The sequence below is a fragment of the Prionailurus viverrinus genome, chromosome A1 (assembly GCF_022837055.1).
Source record: "Prionailurus viverrinus isolate Anna chromosome A1, UM_Priviv_1.0, whole genome shotgun sequence".
Lineage (NCBI taxonomy): Eukaryota > Metazoa > Chordata > Mammalia > Carnivora > Felidae > Prionailurus > Prionailurus viverrinus.
Window position 1 is genome coordinate 206,982,604 of NC_062561.1, and position 18,171 is coordinate 207,000,774.

Genomic DNA, 18,171 nt, shown 5'->3' on the forward strand with positions numbered 1-18,171 from the left:
CTCACAAGTACAAATTGTTTGATTTCATTTTAGGAAACTCTGTCAAAATTGGGGTTTTCATCATTTGGGTTCAAAGGCCCACAGTGAGCCAAGAAATCTATTCTGTGGTTCTTGCATGCTTTCAGCTCTTTTATAAAAAGAACTTCAGAACACATGAGGCGTTTTACTGCTCTTCTAGATTTTTTTCTTCTTAGATGGAAAATGTTGGTAATGATGTGACTGAAAGCTGCTCACATCTGAGAGAAGCCTCACTGGCAGTTGTCTACAGTCATCTTTCTGACCCAGACTTGAACCTAGAATGTTGGAATGACATAATTCTCCTAAGTGAGCTAGGAGGGTGCCGTTTTCTTGATTCAGTGTCTTGATGAAACCAAAAAACAAAATTATCTGTATCAGGGTTGGTTTGTTTGGATGCTGTTCTTTTTGCAAGAGCCACAGGGACAGCATCTTGGCATTAGTCTGGTTTGCTGTCTCTCACTGAAGTGTGGTAAGAAGCACCCTAACGCAGCCCTTTGAAGTAGGTTCAGAGGTTCATAGTACTTGACAGATCCACATTTTACTTTTTAAACATTTTTTAAAATGTTTATTTATTTGGAGAGAGAGAAAGAGAGCAAATGCATAAGCGGGGGAGGGGCAGAGAGAGATGTGGGGAGAGAGAGGATCCCAAGCAGGCTCCACGCTGTCAGTGCAGAGCCTGACGCAGGGCTCAGTCTCATGAACCGTAAGATCATGACCTGAGCCGAAATCAAGAGTCAGATGTTTAACCAACTGAGCCACCTGGGGGCCCCCACATTTTAAAGAGCATTGTGTTGTAAATGTTGCCTTCCCCTAGGACTGTTTATGTGGAGTTCCATAAAGATGACTTGTAGAGAATAGAAATTGGATAAAACTACAGAATATTTTATTTCACCATTCATTCCCTGAGTCTTACCGCTTCTTGAACCCCTACAAAATTGTGGTGACAGGACTTACTGAAAAGATTCTATTACTTTGAAAATAACGACAAAGCAGTCCTCAATCCTGTTTTCTTTAATGAAGTGGTAGACCTTCTAAGGATAATTCCACCAACATTTTCCCATTGATCTTCCTCTTCTCCCTAAGTAAGCCCTCTCCCCCATCCCCACTACATGTGCTCTCTGGCCTAGTTCTTACCAGTTCACTGCTCTTAGCTGCAATACGTTCCACTCAACTCTGCCTCCCCAAATCCTATCCATCCTTTAGGCCTCATGCAATTTTCCTCCTGATCACGAAGAAGTTTCTGGCCATCTTCGCACTCCTGCCTGTGCCTCATCCTCAGTCATGCACCATTCATTTGGACACCTGTCATCTCATACCTACATTTCCTTATGATATAACAGACTATTATTTAACTTTACTGCCATTTATAAAAACTTGTATCTATCCTTTCTCCCTGTTCACATTGTTGTCTTATGCATTTATTCATTTAATAAGGATTTTGCGAGCATCTTGTCTGAACTAGAGTATTACCAGCAGTGTGCTACGGAAAAGAGATCAGTCTCCGCCCCCAGGGAGCACATTCAGGAGGGCTGGACAGCGTGCATCTGGCAGTACCCGAGGCTAGGGTAATAAATGTGAGAAGAGCCATGCCAGGTGAGGAGTTAGGAACACAGGAGAGAAGAAGTCTGCCTAACAACCTGGGGAGAGTGTCAGGAGAGGTTCGAATGGTATCAGATACAGACTTGTAGTGGGTTTTGCAAGGCAATTCACAGACTCTACCTTTTCTCCTCCAATCTCAGTTTCTCTCTTTCTGCTTTTAAATTCTCCCCACTTCATCTGTTAAAATGCTGTGAATGATGTTGCCTTCCCTACCCTCCATGTTCTTCTGGGACTCTGCACATCTTGTTTCCCTCCCTAGAATATTCTTCTCACCCTTCCCAGCTAATTCCTGCTCATTTTTTTTAAGTCTCAACTATATGTTTCTTTCTTTGGCAAGTCTTTCCTTTCTCTCCACAAGTCTTCTGGGTGCTTCCCTGAATCCTAGTACTACCCTAATTCAGCACTGACCACTGTATTGAAATAACCTCTCAGCTCTGCCTGTCTCACTCGTCAATGTTTATCCAGTACTTTGCATGATGTTTGCTCATACGCAGCGAATGCTTGTTGAATAAATGTAGTACACTTCTCTTGATGGAGAAAATTGATAGATTCAGTGATGAGTCTTGAAAGGTAAGTAGGAGTTTTACAAGTTAGAATAAGACCAAAGAGGCCCTTCTGGGCTAAGGAAAGGAAATAGGCAGAGTTGTGGAGCTATTAGGAATAAACAGCCAACCCAAGGACCTGCCAGCGGAGCAATGTAGAGCGAGGGCAGGACTGGACTATGAAGGTTACAGTTGAAAAGACAGTGAAGGGCTAAATTGTAAAGGAATGTGAACACCTTGTTAAGAAATTTGATCTGGAAGGCAGTTGGGAGCCCTTCAATGATTTTATTTTTTATTTTTAGACTTTTTTTTAGTTTTATTTTTTTTAATTTACATCCAAATTAGTTAGCATATAGTGCAACAATGATTTCAGGAGTACATGCCTTAATTCCCCTTACCCATTTACCACATCCCCCCACCCACAACCCCTCCAGTAACCCTCTGTTTGTTCTCCAAATTTAAGAGCCTCTTATGTTTTGTCCCCCTCCTGGTTTTTATATTATTTTTCTTTCCCTTCCCTTTATGTTTATCTGTTTTGTCTCTTAAAGTCCTCATATGAGTGAAGTTATGTGATATTTGTCTTTCTCTGACTAATTTCGCTTAGCATAATACTCTCCAGTTCCATCCACATAGTTGCAAATGGCAAGATTTCATTCTTTTTGATTGCCAAGTAATACTCCATTGTGTATATATACCACATCTTCTTTATCCATTCATCCATCGATGGCCATTTGGGCTCTTTCCAAACTTTGGCTATTGTTTGATAGTGCTGCTAGAAACATGGGGGTGCGTGTACCCTTTCGAAACAGCACACCTGTATCCCTTGCATAAATACCTAGTAGTGCAATTGCTGGGTCACAGGGTAGTTCTATTTTTAATTTTTTGAGGAACCTCCATACTGTGTTCCAGAGTGGCTGCACCAGCTTGCACTGCCACCAACAATGTAAAAGAGATCCTCTTTCTCCACATCCTCGCCAACATCTGTTGTTGCCTGAGTTGGTAAGGTTAGCCATTCTGACAGGTATCTCATTGTAGTTTTGATTTGTATTTCCCTGATGATGAATGATGTTGTGCATTTTTTCATGTGTCAGTTGGCCATCTGGATGTCTTCTTTGGAGAGGTGTCTATTCATGTCTTTTGCCCATTTCTTCACTGGATTAGTTGTTTTTTGGGTGTTGAGTTTGATAATTTCTTTATAGATTTTGGATACTAACCCTTTATCAGATATGTCATTTGCAAATATCTTTTCCCATTCTGTCAGTTGCCTTTTAGTTTTGCTGATTGTTTCCTTCACTGTGCAGAAGATTTTTATTTTGATGAGGTCCCAGTAGTTCATTTTTGGTTTTGTTTCCCTTGCCTCCAGAGACATATTGAGTAAGAAGTTGCTGAGGGCAAGATCAAAGAGGTTTTAGCCTGCTTTCTCCTCGAGGATTTTAATGGCTTCCTGTCTTACATTGAGGTCTTTCATCCATTTTGAGTTTATTTGTGTGTATGGTGTAAGCAAGTGGTCCAGGTTCATTCTTCTGCATGTCACTGTCCAGTTTTCCCAGCACCACTTGCTGAAGAGACTGTCTTTATTCCATTGGATATTCATTCTTGCTTCGTCAAAGATGAGTTGGCCATACATTTGTGGGTCCATGTCTGGGTTCTCTATTCTGTTCCATTGATCTGAGTGTCTGTTCTTGTGCCAGTACCATACTGTCTTGATGATTATAGCTTTGTAATATAGCTTGAAGTCTGGGATTGTGATACCTCCTGATTTGGTTTTCTTTTTCAAGATTGCTTTGGCTATTCGGGGTCTTTTTGGTTCCATAAAATTTTAGGACTGTTTGTTCTAGCTCTGTGAAGAATGCTGGTGTTATTTATTTATTATTATTATTTTTTTAACGTTTATTTATTTTTGGGACAGAGAGAGACAGAGCATGAACGGGGGAGGGGCAGAGAGAGAGGGAGACACAGAATCGGAAACAGGCTCCAGGCTCCGAGCCATCAGCCCAGAGCCTGACACGGGGCTCGAACTCACGGACCGCGAGATCGTGACCTGGCTGAAGTTGGACACTTAACCGACTGCACCACCCAGGCGCCCCAAGAATGCTGGTGTTATTTTGATAGGGATTGCGTTGACTATGTAGATTGCTTTTGGTAGTGTCGACATTTTAACAATATTTGTTCTTCCTATCCAGGAACATGGAATCTTTGTCCTTTTTTTTTTTTTTTTTTTTTGGTCTTCTTCAATTTCTTTCATAAGCTGTCTGTAGTTTTCAGTGTATAGATTTTTTCACCTCTTTGGTTAGATTTATTCCTAGGTATTTTATGGTTTTTGGTGCAACTGTAAATGGGATCGAGTCCTTGATTTCTCTTTCTGTTGCTTCATTGTTGGTGAATAGGAATGCAGCCGATTTCTGTGCATTGATTTTATATCCTGCAACTTTGCTGAATTCATGAATCGGTTCTAGCAGTTTTTTGGTGGAATCTTTTGGGTTTTCCATATAAAGTATCATGTCACCTTTGAAGAGTGAAAGTTTGACCTCCTCCTGGCTGATTTGGTTGCCTTTTATTTCTTTGTGTTGTCTGATTGCAGAGAGTAAGACTTCCAATATTAAGTTGAATAACAGTGGCGAGAGTGGACATCCCTGTCTTGTTCCTGACCTTAGGGGGAAAGCTCTCAGTTTTTCCCCATTGAGGATGATATTAACATTGGGTCGTTCATATATGGCTTTTATGATCTCGAGGTATGAACCTTCTATTCCCTACTTTCTTGAGGGTTTTTATTAAGAAAGGATGCTGTATTTTGTCAAATGCTTTCTCTGCATCTATTCAGAGGATCATATGGTTCTTGTCTTTTCTTTTATTGATGTGATGAATCACATTAATTGTTTTGTGGATATTGAACCAGCCCTGCATCCCAGGTATAAATCTCACTTGGTCGTGGTGAATAATTTTTTTAATGTATTGTTGGAGCTGGTTGGCTAATATCTTGTTGAGGATTTTTGCATCCATGTTCATCAGAGAAATTGGTCTATAGTTCTCCTTTTTAGTGGAGTCTCTGGTTTTCGAATCAAGGTAATGCTGGCCTCATAGGAAGAGTTTGGAAGTTTTCCTTCCATTTCTGTTTTTTGGAACAGCTTCAAGAAGATAGGTGTTAACTCTTCCTTAAATGTTTAGTAGAATTCCCCTGGAAGGCCATCTTGTTTGGGGGAGATTTTTGATTACTAATTCGATTTCTTGACTGTTATGGGTCTGTTCAAATTTTCTATTTCTTCCTGTTTCAGTTTTGGTAGTGTATACGTTTCTAGGAATTTGTCCATTTCTTTCAGATTGCCCATTTTATTGGCGTATAATTGCTCATAATATTCTCTTATTATTGTTTGTATTTCTGCTGTATTGGTTGTGATCTCTCCTCTTTCATTCTTGATTTTATTTATTTAGATCCTTTCCTTTTTCTTTTTGATCAAACTGGCTAGTGGTTTATCAATTTTGTTAATTCTTTCAAAGAACCAGTTTCTGGTTTCATTGATCTATTCTACCATTGATCTATTTTTTTTGGTTTCGATAGCATTAATTTCTTCTCTAATCTTTATTATCTCCTGTCTTCTGCTGGTTTTGGGTTTTATTTGATGTTCTTTTTCCAGCTCCTTAAGGTGTAAGGTTAGGTTGTGTCTCTGAGATCTTTTCTTCCTTCTTTAGGAAGGCCTGGATTGCCATATACTTTCCTCTTATGACTGCCTTTGCTGTGTCCCAGAGGTTTTGGATTGTGGTGTTATCATTTTCATTGGCTTCCGTATACTTTTTAATTTCTTCTTTAACTTCTTGGTTGGCCCATTCATTCCTTAGTAGGATGTTCTTTACTCTCCAAGTATGTGTTACCTTTCCAAATTTTTTCTTGTGGTTGATTTCAGGTTTCATAGCATTGTGGTCTGAAAATATGCATGGTATGATCTCGATCTTTTTGTATTTGCTGAGGGCTGATTTGTGTCCCAGTATGTGGTCTATTCTGGAGAATGTTCGATGTGCACTGGAGTAGAATGTATATTCTGCTGCTTTAGGATGAAATGTTCCGAATATATCTGTTAAATCCATCTGGTCCAGTGTGTCATTCAAAGCCATTGTTTCCTTGTTGATTTTTTTATTAGATCATCTGTCCGTTGCTGTGAGTGGGGAGTTGAAGTCTCCTACTATTATAGTATTACTATCAATGAGTTTCTTTATGTTTGTGATTAATTGATTTCTATATTTGGGTGCTCTCACATTTGGTGCATAAATGTTTACAATTATTAGTTCTTCTTGGTGGATAGACCGGTTAATTATGATATAATGCCCTGCTTCATCTCTTGATACAGTCTTTATTTTAAAGTCTAGATTGTCTGATATAAGTATGGCTACTCTGGGTTTCTTTTGTTGACCATTAGCATGATAGACGGTTCTCCATCCCCTTACTTTCAATCTGAAGGTGTCTTTAGGTCTAAAGTGGGTCTCTTGTAAACAGCATATAGATGGATCTTGTTTTCTTATCCATTCTGTTAACCTGTGTCTTTTGATTGGAGCATTTAGTCCATTGACATTTAGAGTGAGTACTGAAAGATATGAATTTATTGCCATTATGTTGCTTGTAGAGGCCCTTCAATGATTTTAGATGGATTAGATTTGCATGTTAGAAAGAATGCTGTAGCTTTTATGCAGAGTAGGGGGAGAAGAGATGAGACAGAGTTCAGTTAGAAGATTCGTTCAGTGATTTAGGCCAGAAGCATCACGGTTCTAAACCACAGGTTAGAAGGAGAGATTCGAGAGACCCAGATGGACTCAACCTAGCTAGATGATGAATTGGACAAGGCTGCTGAGACAGAGGTGCTTCCTAAGTTTTCCTAATGAAGTCCAGACGGTAGGAAGAGACAGGGAGGAGTGGTGGGAGGCAGTAAAAGATTGGGTTCAGCTTTGACACACCCAGTTTGATATTCTTGAACATGTTAACATCCTGAACGTCCAGTCAAATTTCTGATAAACAGAGATGTGGATGTGGAGCTCAGAAGGAAAGTCACTATTGGACCAAACTTGTGGAAGTCATTAACCTAGTAAAGGATAATTGAAGCCTTTAGCGTAGATGACTTTGGATAGATAAAAATGGGCAAAGGGAAAGACAGCTGTGGGAACCCCAAGGAAGGGAACGGTGCACATTTACCCCTGTGGCTCTGACATAGTAGGTGCTCTAATGCATATTTGTTGAATGACTGAATGAGAATGCGGTGCCATTAGGGCAATAAATGTGTTCACCCTGCCATTGCAGATATGCCCCTAGAATTCCATTTTCAACTTTTAAAGAAATTCCATTAGTTTGCCTTTTGAAAGAGGCTTTGGAGATTTTTGACCCTGATTTCCTAGTTTTGTACTGCTAGAATGAGGTTATGAAAGATGCTTTCTTCGCCAGCAGCTGGGCTATGATTAACTGCTTTATCTATAATGTGGTCTCCATTTTTATCAAGGTTTTGTTTATACTTTATACTGCTAAATGGAAATCTTCCTAAATATTTCAAAAGTAAATTTCCTTCATTTTAATAATAGATGCTTGGCTTTCCAGTATATGACCTTGAGAGCTAATTAGAGTTTGATAAAGGTGTTAAAAGTTTTCTAAAAGCAGTAAGTAGATTTGCCATAGATTTTCTCTCCCTGATCACTGAAGGCTTATATTCATGACACTACAGTTATCTTTTCCCCAAATCCCTTCCCTTCCTGTTCTTAATAATATAATCTAGAGACTCTTTTTTTTTAATTTGTTTTATTTTGATAAATTTACAGTTGTTCATAATGCAGGGAAAAGAAAATCAGTATGAATAATGCTCCAGACACATTTTCTACAAAGCAAAAGTGTCCATTAAAAATTTTTTTTTAATTGTCATTTTGGAATCAAATAAGCTAATGTAGCATACAGACATTCCTAAATGACCATTTTCTTCCTTCTCAAAACACATATTTTTACTGAAAAAACAGGTTTTTTTTATTTTTTAGGAACATAAAAATGTGCAAACAAAAAGGAAGTTTTCTGGAATATTTCCTCTAAAATTTAAATCATCTTTTCCAGTAAAATCAACCAGGTAATCTGTAAATTCATCAAACATAGAATTCAGGTATCATGTCCTCTTAATGTTTTGCTCAAGGGGGAAAAATCAGTTAACGGGAGACTAATAACCGTTTTAGGGCTTTGATTTGAGTTCACACACAAGTGACAATAAGTTAAGCTATTAAGGAGAAAGAACATGCATGTATATGGTGCCCCTGTTATGCCTCAGGCATGATGCCAGGTGCCCAGATAATGTTCGTTATATTTGTCCTGTATAACAGTCTTGGGAAGTAGGGTTTTTTGATATCCATGTACACATGCAAAGGCAGGTTCACCAAAGATCACTTAGCTAGTGTGTGGCAGAGCCGAAATTCCCGTCCAGCTCGAAAGCCAGGGTTCTTTCCTCTACAGGTTGCTGTGTCTTCATATTAGCCTCCTATCCACAAGAGTGTTTAAAATGGAAATTTTGGGTTTGAGTTCCAAACTAGCTGAAAATAAAGATCAGCTTGTGAATAATAGTTGAATGTAAGGTAAACCTTGAAGAGGGGAAGGATATGAGGAGCATAATTTTTAAGTCAGAGAGAGAGGAAACTAGTAGTGAAAGCCAAGAGAGGGAACAGTGCCTTTTGCTTGTAGAATCAGCAAGTGAAAGAGGGAAGCAGTTTTGGGCTCTTATAGTTAGAGCTGCCCATTCATAGACCATCTAATCTGCCTTGAGACAAGTGAGCCTCCTGGCATCGGAAGCCTCTCAGCAGAGCCGACCATCTCAGAATGGAAGAATTCCTGAGCGGGAGGTTATATTAAATGACTTTGTCAGTCCCTTCCACTCAGGTTGTCATATTGCTAAGTGTAACAAATGGCAGGTATCCTAAGTCAGGTACAACAAGTTGAGTCTTCGTGCTGAGGTCATACTGTACCAATGGGCATTACCATCACATTACCAATGTGTGAGTGTACCAATACAATCACAATGGGCATTACAATGTGGCATTACCAACCACAATGTTGTAAAGGAACATTAAGGTGAGGTTAGCCTTCTCATGCTTGTCCTAAACACGAGCATCTTCATTTGATTTTCATACCAAGGGGGAGATTCTCATGCTGTCCTCTTGGACCTGTGTGTCTTTGCAGGACTTAAAAGGGAAAGTTGTAATATTTACCTGGGGAGGGGGGGGGCCTTCAGGATCAGGACAGCTATCCCCTTGTAATTACTCATAACCATTTCGAAGTGCTTTCTTTTATTTCCTGTAACTCTTTACCTAGCAGCATTGATCAGCTCTCCCCCACCATCCTTGTACATTCACCTTCCAAATATCTTCTCCCTCCCTCCCTTTCTTCATTCCTTTTTTCCTTCAAATCATCATTATTCTTCTAACTGAAATTTTGACCAGAAGTGTTAGACCTAACTAAAGGAAAGTAGTTAAACAAAACAAAACAAAACAAACAAAAACCCAAAACTGGTTACAGTAGTAGCATGTGCCATCAGTAGTCAACATTCATTTATCTTCTGACATCAACAGTGCTCCACAACTAATTGCCGATTAGAGAGCTGGCATTTATTCTCACCAAAATATAACCATTAGAGTTGACATTTTCTCATTGCTGATTTTCAGAGTCTTTTGTCCTCGGTCTTGTCTCTCCTTTAAGAACTTGAGAGGTTGTTTCTGTTTTGTGTTGTAAAATAATTACTGTGATGGAAATTGTCATTGTCGTTTTCTTGATTCCGACAGGCTGTGTTTGACGTGGACAACAAGAAAGGACTGACTCTGATTGAACTCTGGGAAGGCCTGACCGTGGATGACATCAAAAAGAGCACTGGGTGTGATTTTGCAGTAAGTGTTTCTGTGAATAAATCCAGCCACTTGTCCTATATCATGAGCTTGATTAATGGGTGTTTACAGGACATGAACCATTAATTTGTGATCATTTTTGGAGTTGACCTTTACAGAGAACAGGAGTGAAGGGAAGGGTGCCTCCAGATGAGAGCAGGTGGGAGCAGGAACGGGCTCTGACTCACGGCCACCCTTTGGCTCAGGAGTCAGAAGCAGGAGGGGGAGGAACCACCAGGGGCTGCTGGAAACAGAAGGTGGAGCTTGAACACAAAGCTACTTTCTGTAAAGTCCCTTGCAAATCTTCTGTTCTTGGGTTACCTATCAGAGCTGTGGCTAGACTCTGTTAACTCCAAGATGTGAGCCACACATGGAGAAATGATGCTCCCTTATTTTTTAATCCACCTATGACTTAGGGCTTTCTCTTTTATTAACTTCGATGCTTGATTATTCCATCCATTGAACATGTTGGAACGTTGAGCTCTGACACTGAGTTACAGTCACAAAAGAGGTATATCCTGCATTTAAAGAAAAACGTAGTGCATAAAAACTCAGACTTACAAAGCACATAATACGCCAGAGGAGTATAATTAAACAAATCCCCAAATCACTTTTCAAAACAAAAATAATAATATTATAATATAGTCACCCTTTAACGTAAGTGCTTGTTTATAAATCACTGATCACCCATCTAATGGGGGTCGAGAGGATGGTTCAGTCTGTTTGAAGTTAATCAAAATAAAGGAGAAATGTCTCTGAAAAGCTGAAGGAGAAGAATTTCCTTTTCACATACATTTTAAGAAGGGATTTACTAGTTAAAATGAAATACAGTTATAATGGGGAAGAAATGTTGCAGCTACCCATCCTGGAGAAAGTAATTTAACAAAACCTATTTGATAAATCAGTTATATATTTCATACGCTTCTTCCTTAGGTACTACATGCTTGGCTGGTACCTGTTAATGCATAACAAATTTCTATAAAAACAGTTTTGCTGCATAATTCATTATCCACATATAACTGTTTATGGTACTGTCTGAGGGTCTTTGTCTATTAACCTTTTTTGAATTTCCCTTTGGAAAAAAGTCTGTCAGCAATACCTAGCACAAAAAAACCAAAAAACAACAACAAAAAAATACCCACCTCTTTAATTAGCTTTTTAGTAACCTTAGGGAGAATAAATGAGATCTGTTTATACTTTTCACTGTTTAGAATCCCTTACTTCAGTGGTAGAACCAAATAATTCTTCTTACCTATCAGCTGTTCTTTGTATTTTTCCCCATTGTGGGTAAGTTAACCTCTTCTTCGTCAGGTAATATTTTCGAATCCTCATGATTTTCATTTCTTTGCCACGAAAGAGGATATACAAAGAAAGGACCCTTGTTGTTATCTGCTTTTTTTTTTCCCATTTATGTAGTTAAGTCAGGATGAAAAAGGTGTTTTAGTGTTTTTGCTTTTTGCTTTTGCTTTTTGCTTTTTGTTTTTAAGTGCTAGTGTCCCTGTGTTGATGCACTGAAAAATATCTTTGTGGTTTCTTTTTTTCAACGTTTATTTATTTTTGGGACAGAGAGAGACAGAGCATGAACGGGGGAGGGGCAGAGAGAGAGGGAGTCACAGAATCGGAAACAGGCTCCAGGCTCTGAGCCATCAGCCCAGAGCCCGACGCGGGGCTCGAACTCACGGACCGCGAGATCGTGACCTGGCTGAAGTCGGACGCTTAACCGACTGCGCCACCCAGGCGCCCCTGTGGTTTCTTATTTAATACCATATCACCCTCTTTCTCTTTTGACATTGACATGTAATCTTATTTCCTCCAAATTAGGCTATTGAGATAAGATGTGAATTTGCATATTAGTGTTGTGAAAATGAAAAGGTGTAGTATCAGCTGAACCATCTCAACAAAAGAGCTAGTTTTTGAGGATCTGATGATCAGTGGCATCTCTTTAGATTCTGATGGGTGAAATCACATGTAGCAGATTGTTTTTCTGTAATGCTAGGGACTAGAATGCTCTAATTAATATGTTCTGTGTAATAGCTGGGTTATCAATAAAATACATACAATAATAAAATTATATTGAGGGTAACATTTCTTCATTTGATCATTCAAATTAAATTAATAATTAAATAATTCAAATTCAAATTTGATAATTCAAATAAGTGTTTCACATCATAATTTAGAAGATATTCCATGTGGTTATTAATGGATAGGTACCATTTTACTCTCTATATAACTTTATACAAGTTAGTCAAAATTCCTTTTTGAGAAAAGGCCCACTCAGTCTTCAATGTATACCTGGAAATAAACATTTTAGAAGGGAATAGTTAGACAACCAGGTTGTTGCATAATAAAGAAAAAAGGGTGAAAACCTAGGTCTGAGTAATTTTGAAAATGTGTTGGCTAACATTTTCTCCTATTAAAGCTGTGACAAGCTAATGAAAATGTCAGATTCCTGTATTTCACTCAGTGTGTTCCTGCCAGTTACTTGATGGGCCAAAGTAGAAAGAAAAGGGAAAAGTGATATGCCATCACTTAAATTGCATTATCTCCAAAGTCTCTTTTTCCACTGAGTAGTTAATTCAAATGGTTATTCATTTCTCTCTTTTCTAATGCATGCTTGTGTTACATAAAATATTTTTTTCTTTACCATATATGTCTGTGGACCTTTTTTGAAACAACATTATTTCCTTCTGTTTTTATTTTTTAATTAGATTTAAAAAAATTGAATCCATATTTGAAAATCACATGGTAAAATAAACTTCCAGAGGTAAAATAAACTTCCAGTCAACCATGATTATTTATTGAACGCCCATTTGTGTCCCACATTGAGCTATGAAATGTGAATAAAATAGAACAAATTGGTGTAGTTCCTACTCCCAAGGGTCTTGGTCTTATTCTACAGGCAGGAATACATCTAAACCACCATTGGCAAAAATTAAGTACGAATACAGCTTATTTATATGTTTGCAGTGAAATTTGGAAGAGGCCAGGTGTACATATTCTTTGCTAAGTTGAATAAATTTATACTCCGTATCTATTATGAACTGGCATTATAACCAGAATTAAATTGTATACCATTGGGATTTCAATGGACTGGGAAAACAAATTGTTGGCTTATATTCTACACCTAAATCATATAGTCTTGTGTTACCTGTAGATCACCTTGGCAGGATGATCTGCTTCAGCCTGCATGGGCTTAAAATGTTGATGAGACTGAGCAAGAACAGGATGAAAAATGGTGATTTAGTAGGTGTTTTTCATTACAAAAATAGGCGGGCCAAGTCAGTCTACATAAAGCTTCATCTCTTTCTTTCTTCATATAAGTCAGAGTCCACATTGAGGATATAAATGACATTAAGAGCTCAAAATAGGGTCAGTATGCCAAGGAAAGTGATCAGATGTTTAGGTTATAAAATTAAAGTGTCCAGTTTCCTTTTAAAGGAAATGCTATAAAGCATCTATTGGAAATGATCTGTTTCCCGAAAAATAGAGTTTCATCTACAGATGCTCTGTTGTTTAAAAAAAGAAAATGGGTTGTTTGTGAGACACACTTTCTAAATACTCAGAGCCCATATGTCTTTTGTTCTTTTCAGTAGAGTTGAAGATCTATGCACATGTGGGCTGTGATTTTTGACTATTTATTATATGTCTATTATTTTGTCTATTATTATATATCTGCTCTTGGAACTGGCAGGTCTGAACGAGCTGTCATTTATTTTAAGCTGTATACCAAGCCATACCGATCCTTGTTACTCTGATCGTGTCATTCTTTTAGTAGAAAAATGGAAAAGGGGGCATTAGCTCTTGACATTGTGAAGAGCTAATACAGAAACAATTTATAAGTGAACTAAAAATGTTTAACCTCATCAAACCCAAATAATTGTCTACTCCTATTGTTAATACTGTTTTAACCTCTATTAAAACCTTTCTTCTAATTCTTTAAGGCTTATTTAATCCATTTATTCATTCATTTTTTCATTAATTTAACAAAATATTAACTGCTTATTCTGGAAGGCTAGGCCCACTTCAATCGCTTCATTCTTGAAGAGCTCAAAAATCATCTAGATTTTAATATGCCCCCACTGTGCTTTCCATGGGGACTGTTACTTAATAGGACTCCATGGATATTTGCCAGACTGAATGAAGACATCTGTACCTGACATTGCCTTGAAGGACCAGTCATAATTAAGCCAAATCACTTACATTTAACTTTATTCTTCCACCAGCTCTACCATTAAATGTAGACCTGTCCTCATTTTTCTCTACTTCAAGTCTTCTAGGAATGCATGTATTGTTCTGTATATTGAACATAAACCTAGTCAACGTTTAATATTTTTAATGCTATTACCTCCTTTTTAAAAATAACTTGGATTCTTTTTACTGCCTTCATATCATTTCCATTCTGATTATGATATTTCTGATAAAATTCATCATCGATCATGTATCTCTTCATTAATATGGGCCCAGTTAATCCAAAGACTACATTGTGTCAACGACATTGGGAATTGACTAGACTTATTTTGAGCATTTTGAGACTTGTGCCTTCCTCTGTGTCTCTGTTTTGGGTACTCTCAGAGGCATCAATCTCAGAGCTCAGTGATCCATTCCGAGAGCTTGGTTTTCTGGACCCTTTATCGTCTCTGTCTGTTCCTCCACCCTCTTGCTGTTGCCAGTCTTACTGATGCTTAATTTAGGAACTGTAACGTGCAAGAAGGTTGAGAACTATATACCCACAACGTAAACAGGAAAGAGTTTTCTGTCTCATTGGTTTAGAATGGAAAATAATGAGGAAAGTCTAGGTGATGTCTGTGGCAAGGCTGTTTGTTGCCAACATTATTCAGGTTTGGAAATTCAGAAAAGAGATGTTGATGCCATGAAGTTTTGTACAATTTGGTCATTTTTTCTTCTCTTTCTTTTACCAGGTTTCACCAAAACTCATACCAATGCAGCAGATCACAACTTGAAATGTGGAATAGACATTTCTCCCAGGTTGTGTGTTTCTCATTTTAACCACATAGGATTTCATTGAAAAGACATCAGTAATCATAATTGTATATCTAAGAAGCAGTTTTGACTAGTTTTCTTCCAGCATTTTACACGGTAGCAGCCATGTAGTCTTTATTCTCTCTAGTGTGCTATAAGGTTTTAATGAAAGACAAATATATATATATATAATATAAATAATTATCTTACTTGTTTTATGATTGCTTTGAAGGCTTATCTTTACAATTGGTGCTCACATTGGATTTATCTTTACCTTTTGTGATATGTACACAAAATTGTACCAAGATGGTTCCTTAGGAAGACTTTCACTGATGTGCTGTCCCTCCCAACTAAATCATGACGTATAGAAAAAAAGAATGAGGGAGATAAAGAACTCCACCCAGAGTATACCCAAGGCAGCATTGCACTAGTGCTGAATGATAACATCTGTGTGAATTTTGAGTAGGAGAAATGCTGTCTTAATGATTATGTTTTTCTTTTGGCCTCCTCTGACTTTTCTTTTAGAGCCTCTGATTTTGTGATTGCATCTTGTTTCCCTAAAGCATCCCTTCTCCTCCCACACTTTCTACAACTAAATCGATGTTCAGTAAGGCAAACAGGAACATCTCTGTGTGGGAGAAGTAACTGGTTCGTGGGAGAGACCAGAGGGTGTAGGGTCTGCTGGTGCTGACGTCTCACCAACAAGTTACCTTTATAAACCAAGCAACCATTTGTGCTTTGCCAAAGACGAAGGTTTATTGTGAGAAGAGGGCTATAAACCTAACTGATCTAGTCAGTTTTCTCATTTTAAAATAATGCAGTATTTCTGTGTATCCAGAGGGGTCCTTAAGAGGCTTTCTCTATGTGATTGAGGTACAGTGGGCTACTCCTTCAAGACTTCCTTTTAAGCCACAAGGGGCTGTGGGATAATTTATCATGAATCCTGTCACAGTGACAACAGAGTTTAAAATATTTTTGTCTTTCTTTTCAGGATCTCTTATTTTTGTTCAGAAAAACTTTTTTTTTTAATTTTTAATGTTTATTTCTGAGAGAGAGAGAGAGAGAGACCACAAGCAGAGGAGGGGCAGAGAGAGGGAGACACAGAATCCAAAGCAGCTCCAGGCTCTGAGCTCTCATCACAGAGCCTGACGTGAAACTCGAGCTCACGAACCGTGAGATCATGACCTGAGCCAAATTCGGATGCTCAATTGACTGAGCCACCCAGGCACCCCTGTTCAGAAAAGTTTCTAAATATTGAATGCCTTTTTCTACAGAGCACTATTCTTTCTTCCGCCAAGGCTACTTCCTTGAACAAACTACTTTTAATTCAGCTTTATCCAAATAAAGGAAATACTGATAAGTAAATCTAGGATTTGAAGAGCAGGGAACTTTTAGTGTTAGAAAATAAACATGGTAGGGGTGCCTGGGTGGCTCAGTCAGTTAAGCATCTGACTCTAGATTTCAGCTCAGGTCTTGATCTCGCAGTTCATCAGATCAAGCCCCACATGGGGCTCTGTGCTGACAGCATGGAACCTGCTTAGGAATCTCTCTCGTCTCTCTCTGCCCCTCTCCTGATCACATATGTGTGTCTGTGCGCATGCATGCTCGCTGTCTCTCTCTCTCTCTCTCTCCCTCCCTCTCTCTCTCCCTCTCAAATAAACGTAAGAAAAGAAAAGAAACATGGTAGAGTGGGTTTTGTAAGGAACTTTTCCTCAGAAGTATCCTCCCTACCAAATAGTCACCCTGTGGGCATCCCAGGCATCCTAGGTATCAAATGGGAGAAATAGACCAGGTACCCTGAAGACAGGTCAGACAGCTGTTCTCCAGGCAGATGTAGGCATAGTACAGTGCAATATATCATTCCTCTGGCACCAGATATATATAGGAATTGATGTGTATTTTTAGGTGATAGTTAGCATCGAAGCTCCCTTTCTGTTTAGGTACAACTACAATTGTGTCATGTATGGTATTAGAGGAGAGAGGCTTTTTTTGTATCACACTCTCTATCTAAAAGAGTCTTGCTGGCTGCGGGGTTGAAAGCATACTGTCCCAATACTGGTAAAAAGGCCTCTTCTTGGAATTTGTGAGGTCCAGAGAATAATACATATCTTAGAATTATAATTTGGTAAAATGTATGTTACTGACAGTTGCTATATTTGAGACTTAGTTGCTTATTATTCTATTTCGTTACTTTAAGATAATGTGATTCTAAGAGTGTCCCCAACTTTGAATGGTAAAACCTAAGTAGATGACTTTATATTGTTGATTAAAGGGTGCCATGGATAAAAACACAATAAGAAATACAGTAAATATCCTGAATTGATACAGATCAGTGTGATTGTCTTCTTTCTTGTTTGGGAATGGTGTGACCAATCATGGGAATAATACACTAGAGATTGGTGGAAAGACCAACAATAAATAGTTTATATACTTTATGGCTTCTAATCAAGTTGTTGCTTTTCTTTCTATCTTACCAAAGAGTAAATACTGTTTTTTATGAAAGAACAAATGAAATTTTTACCTAAATGAATTCTGATTTTACTCCTTGTCAGAACCAGTCATTTATCTATAAATATTGATTACCAGGCTTCATGTATTAATATGTATTTTTTTTGCTTTTATCTTACATTCTTTTAGGACATATATTAATGAATGAATGAATGAATTAATTAATTAATTAATTAGCTTCCCAGTGGCGTGTTGAGTTTGCTTGCATTTTGAAGTGGCTCTAGTATAGTCTGCCCAGCATCTGTGTTGTTCCTCTGGTGACAGACTCATGCCCTGGCCAAGGGGTTGGGTGTGTGCCCAGAATATGCCTGTTTTGATAGCTCTTCTTTGTCCACAGTGTTCATACACTGCGGCGGGGGGTGGGGGTGGGGGGCTATGAGCCAGGATATACCAGTAAGGTCATTTCTCCCATGTTTAAAAACTGGAGATGAAAGAGAAGCTAATTTTCCTATTCCTTTCTGGTCACTGAGCCATAAGAATGTGAGTCTGGCACCAACACCCCATTTTCCCCCTTCACTCACACACACATACAGACTTACACACATGCACACCCTAGCAGCTGAGTTCCAGTTGGACAAAACAAGCTGAAACACAAGCACACTGAGTTGTAAGTAAGGAGCTTCCTAGTGGTATTTGCGTTCTT

At 38.4% G+C, this 18,171-nt stretch overlaps 1 protein-coding gene across 1 annotated transcript in view; it reads left to right on the forward strand.

The window, feature by feature from the left end:
* OXCT1 (3-oxoacid CoA-transferase 1) overlaps positions 1 to 16,104 on the forward strand; it is a 137,988-nt gene extending 121,884 nt beyond the window's left edge. The window contains exons 16-17 of the mRNA XM_047860143.1: positions 9,942 to 10,043; positions 14,960 to 16,104. Coding sequence (XP_047716099.1) covers positions 9,942 to 10,043; positions 14,960 to 15,001 — 144 coding nt within the window. The 3' untranslated portion in view covers positions 15,002 to 16,104. The remainder of the gene's footprint in view (positions 1 to 9,941; positions 10,044 to 14,959) is intronic.
* Positions 16,105 to 18,171: the final 2,067 nt, after the last annotated feature.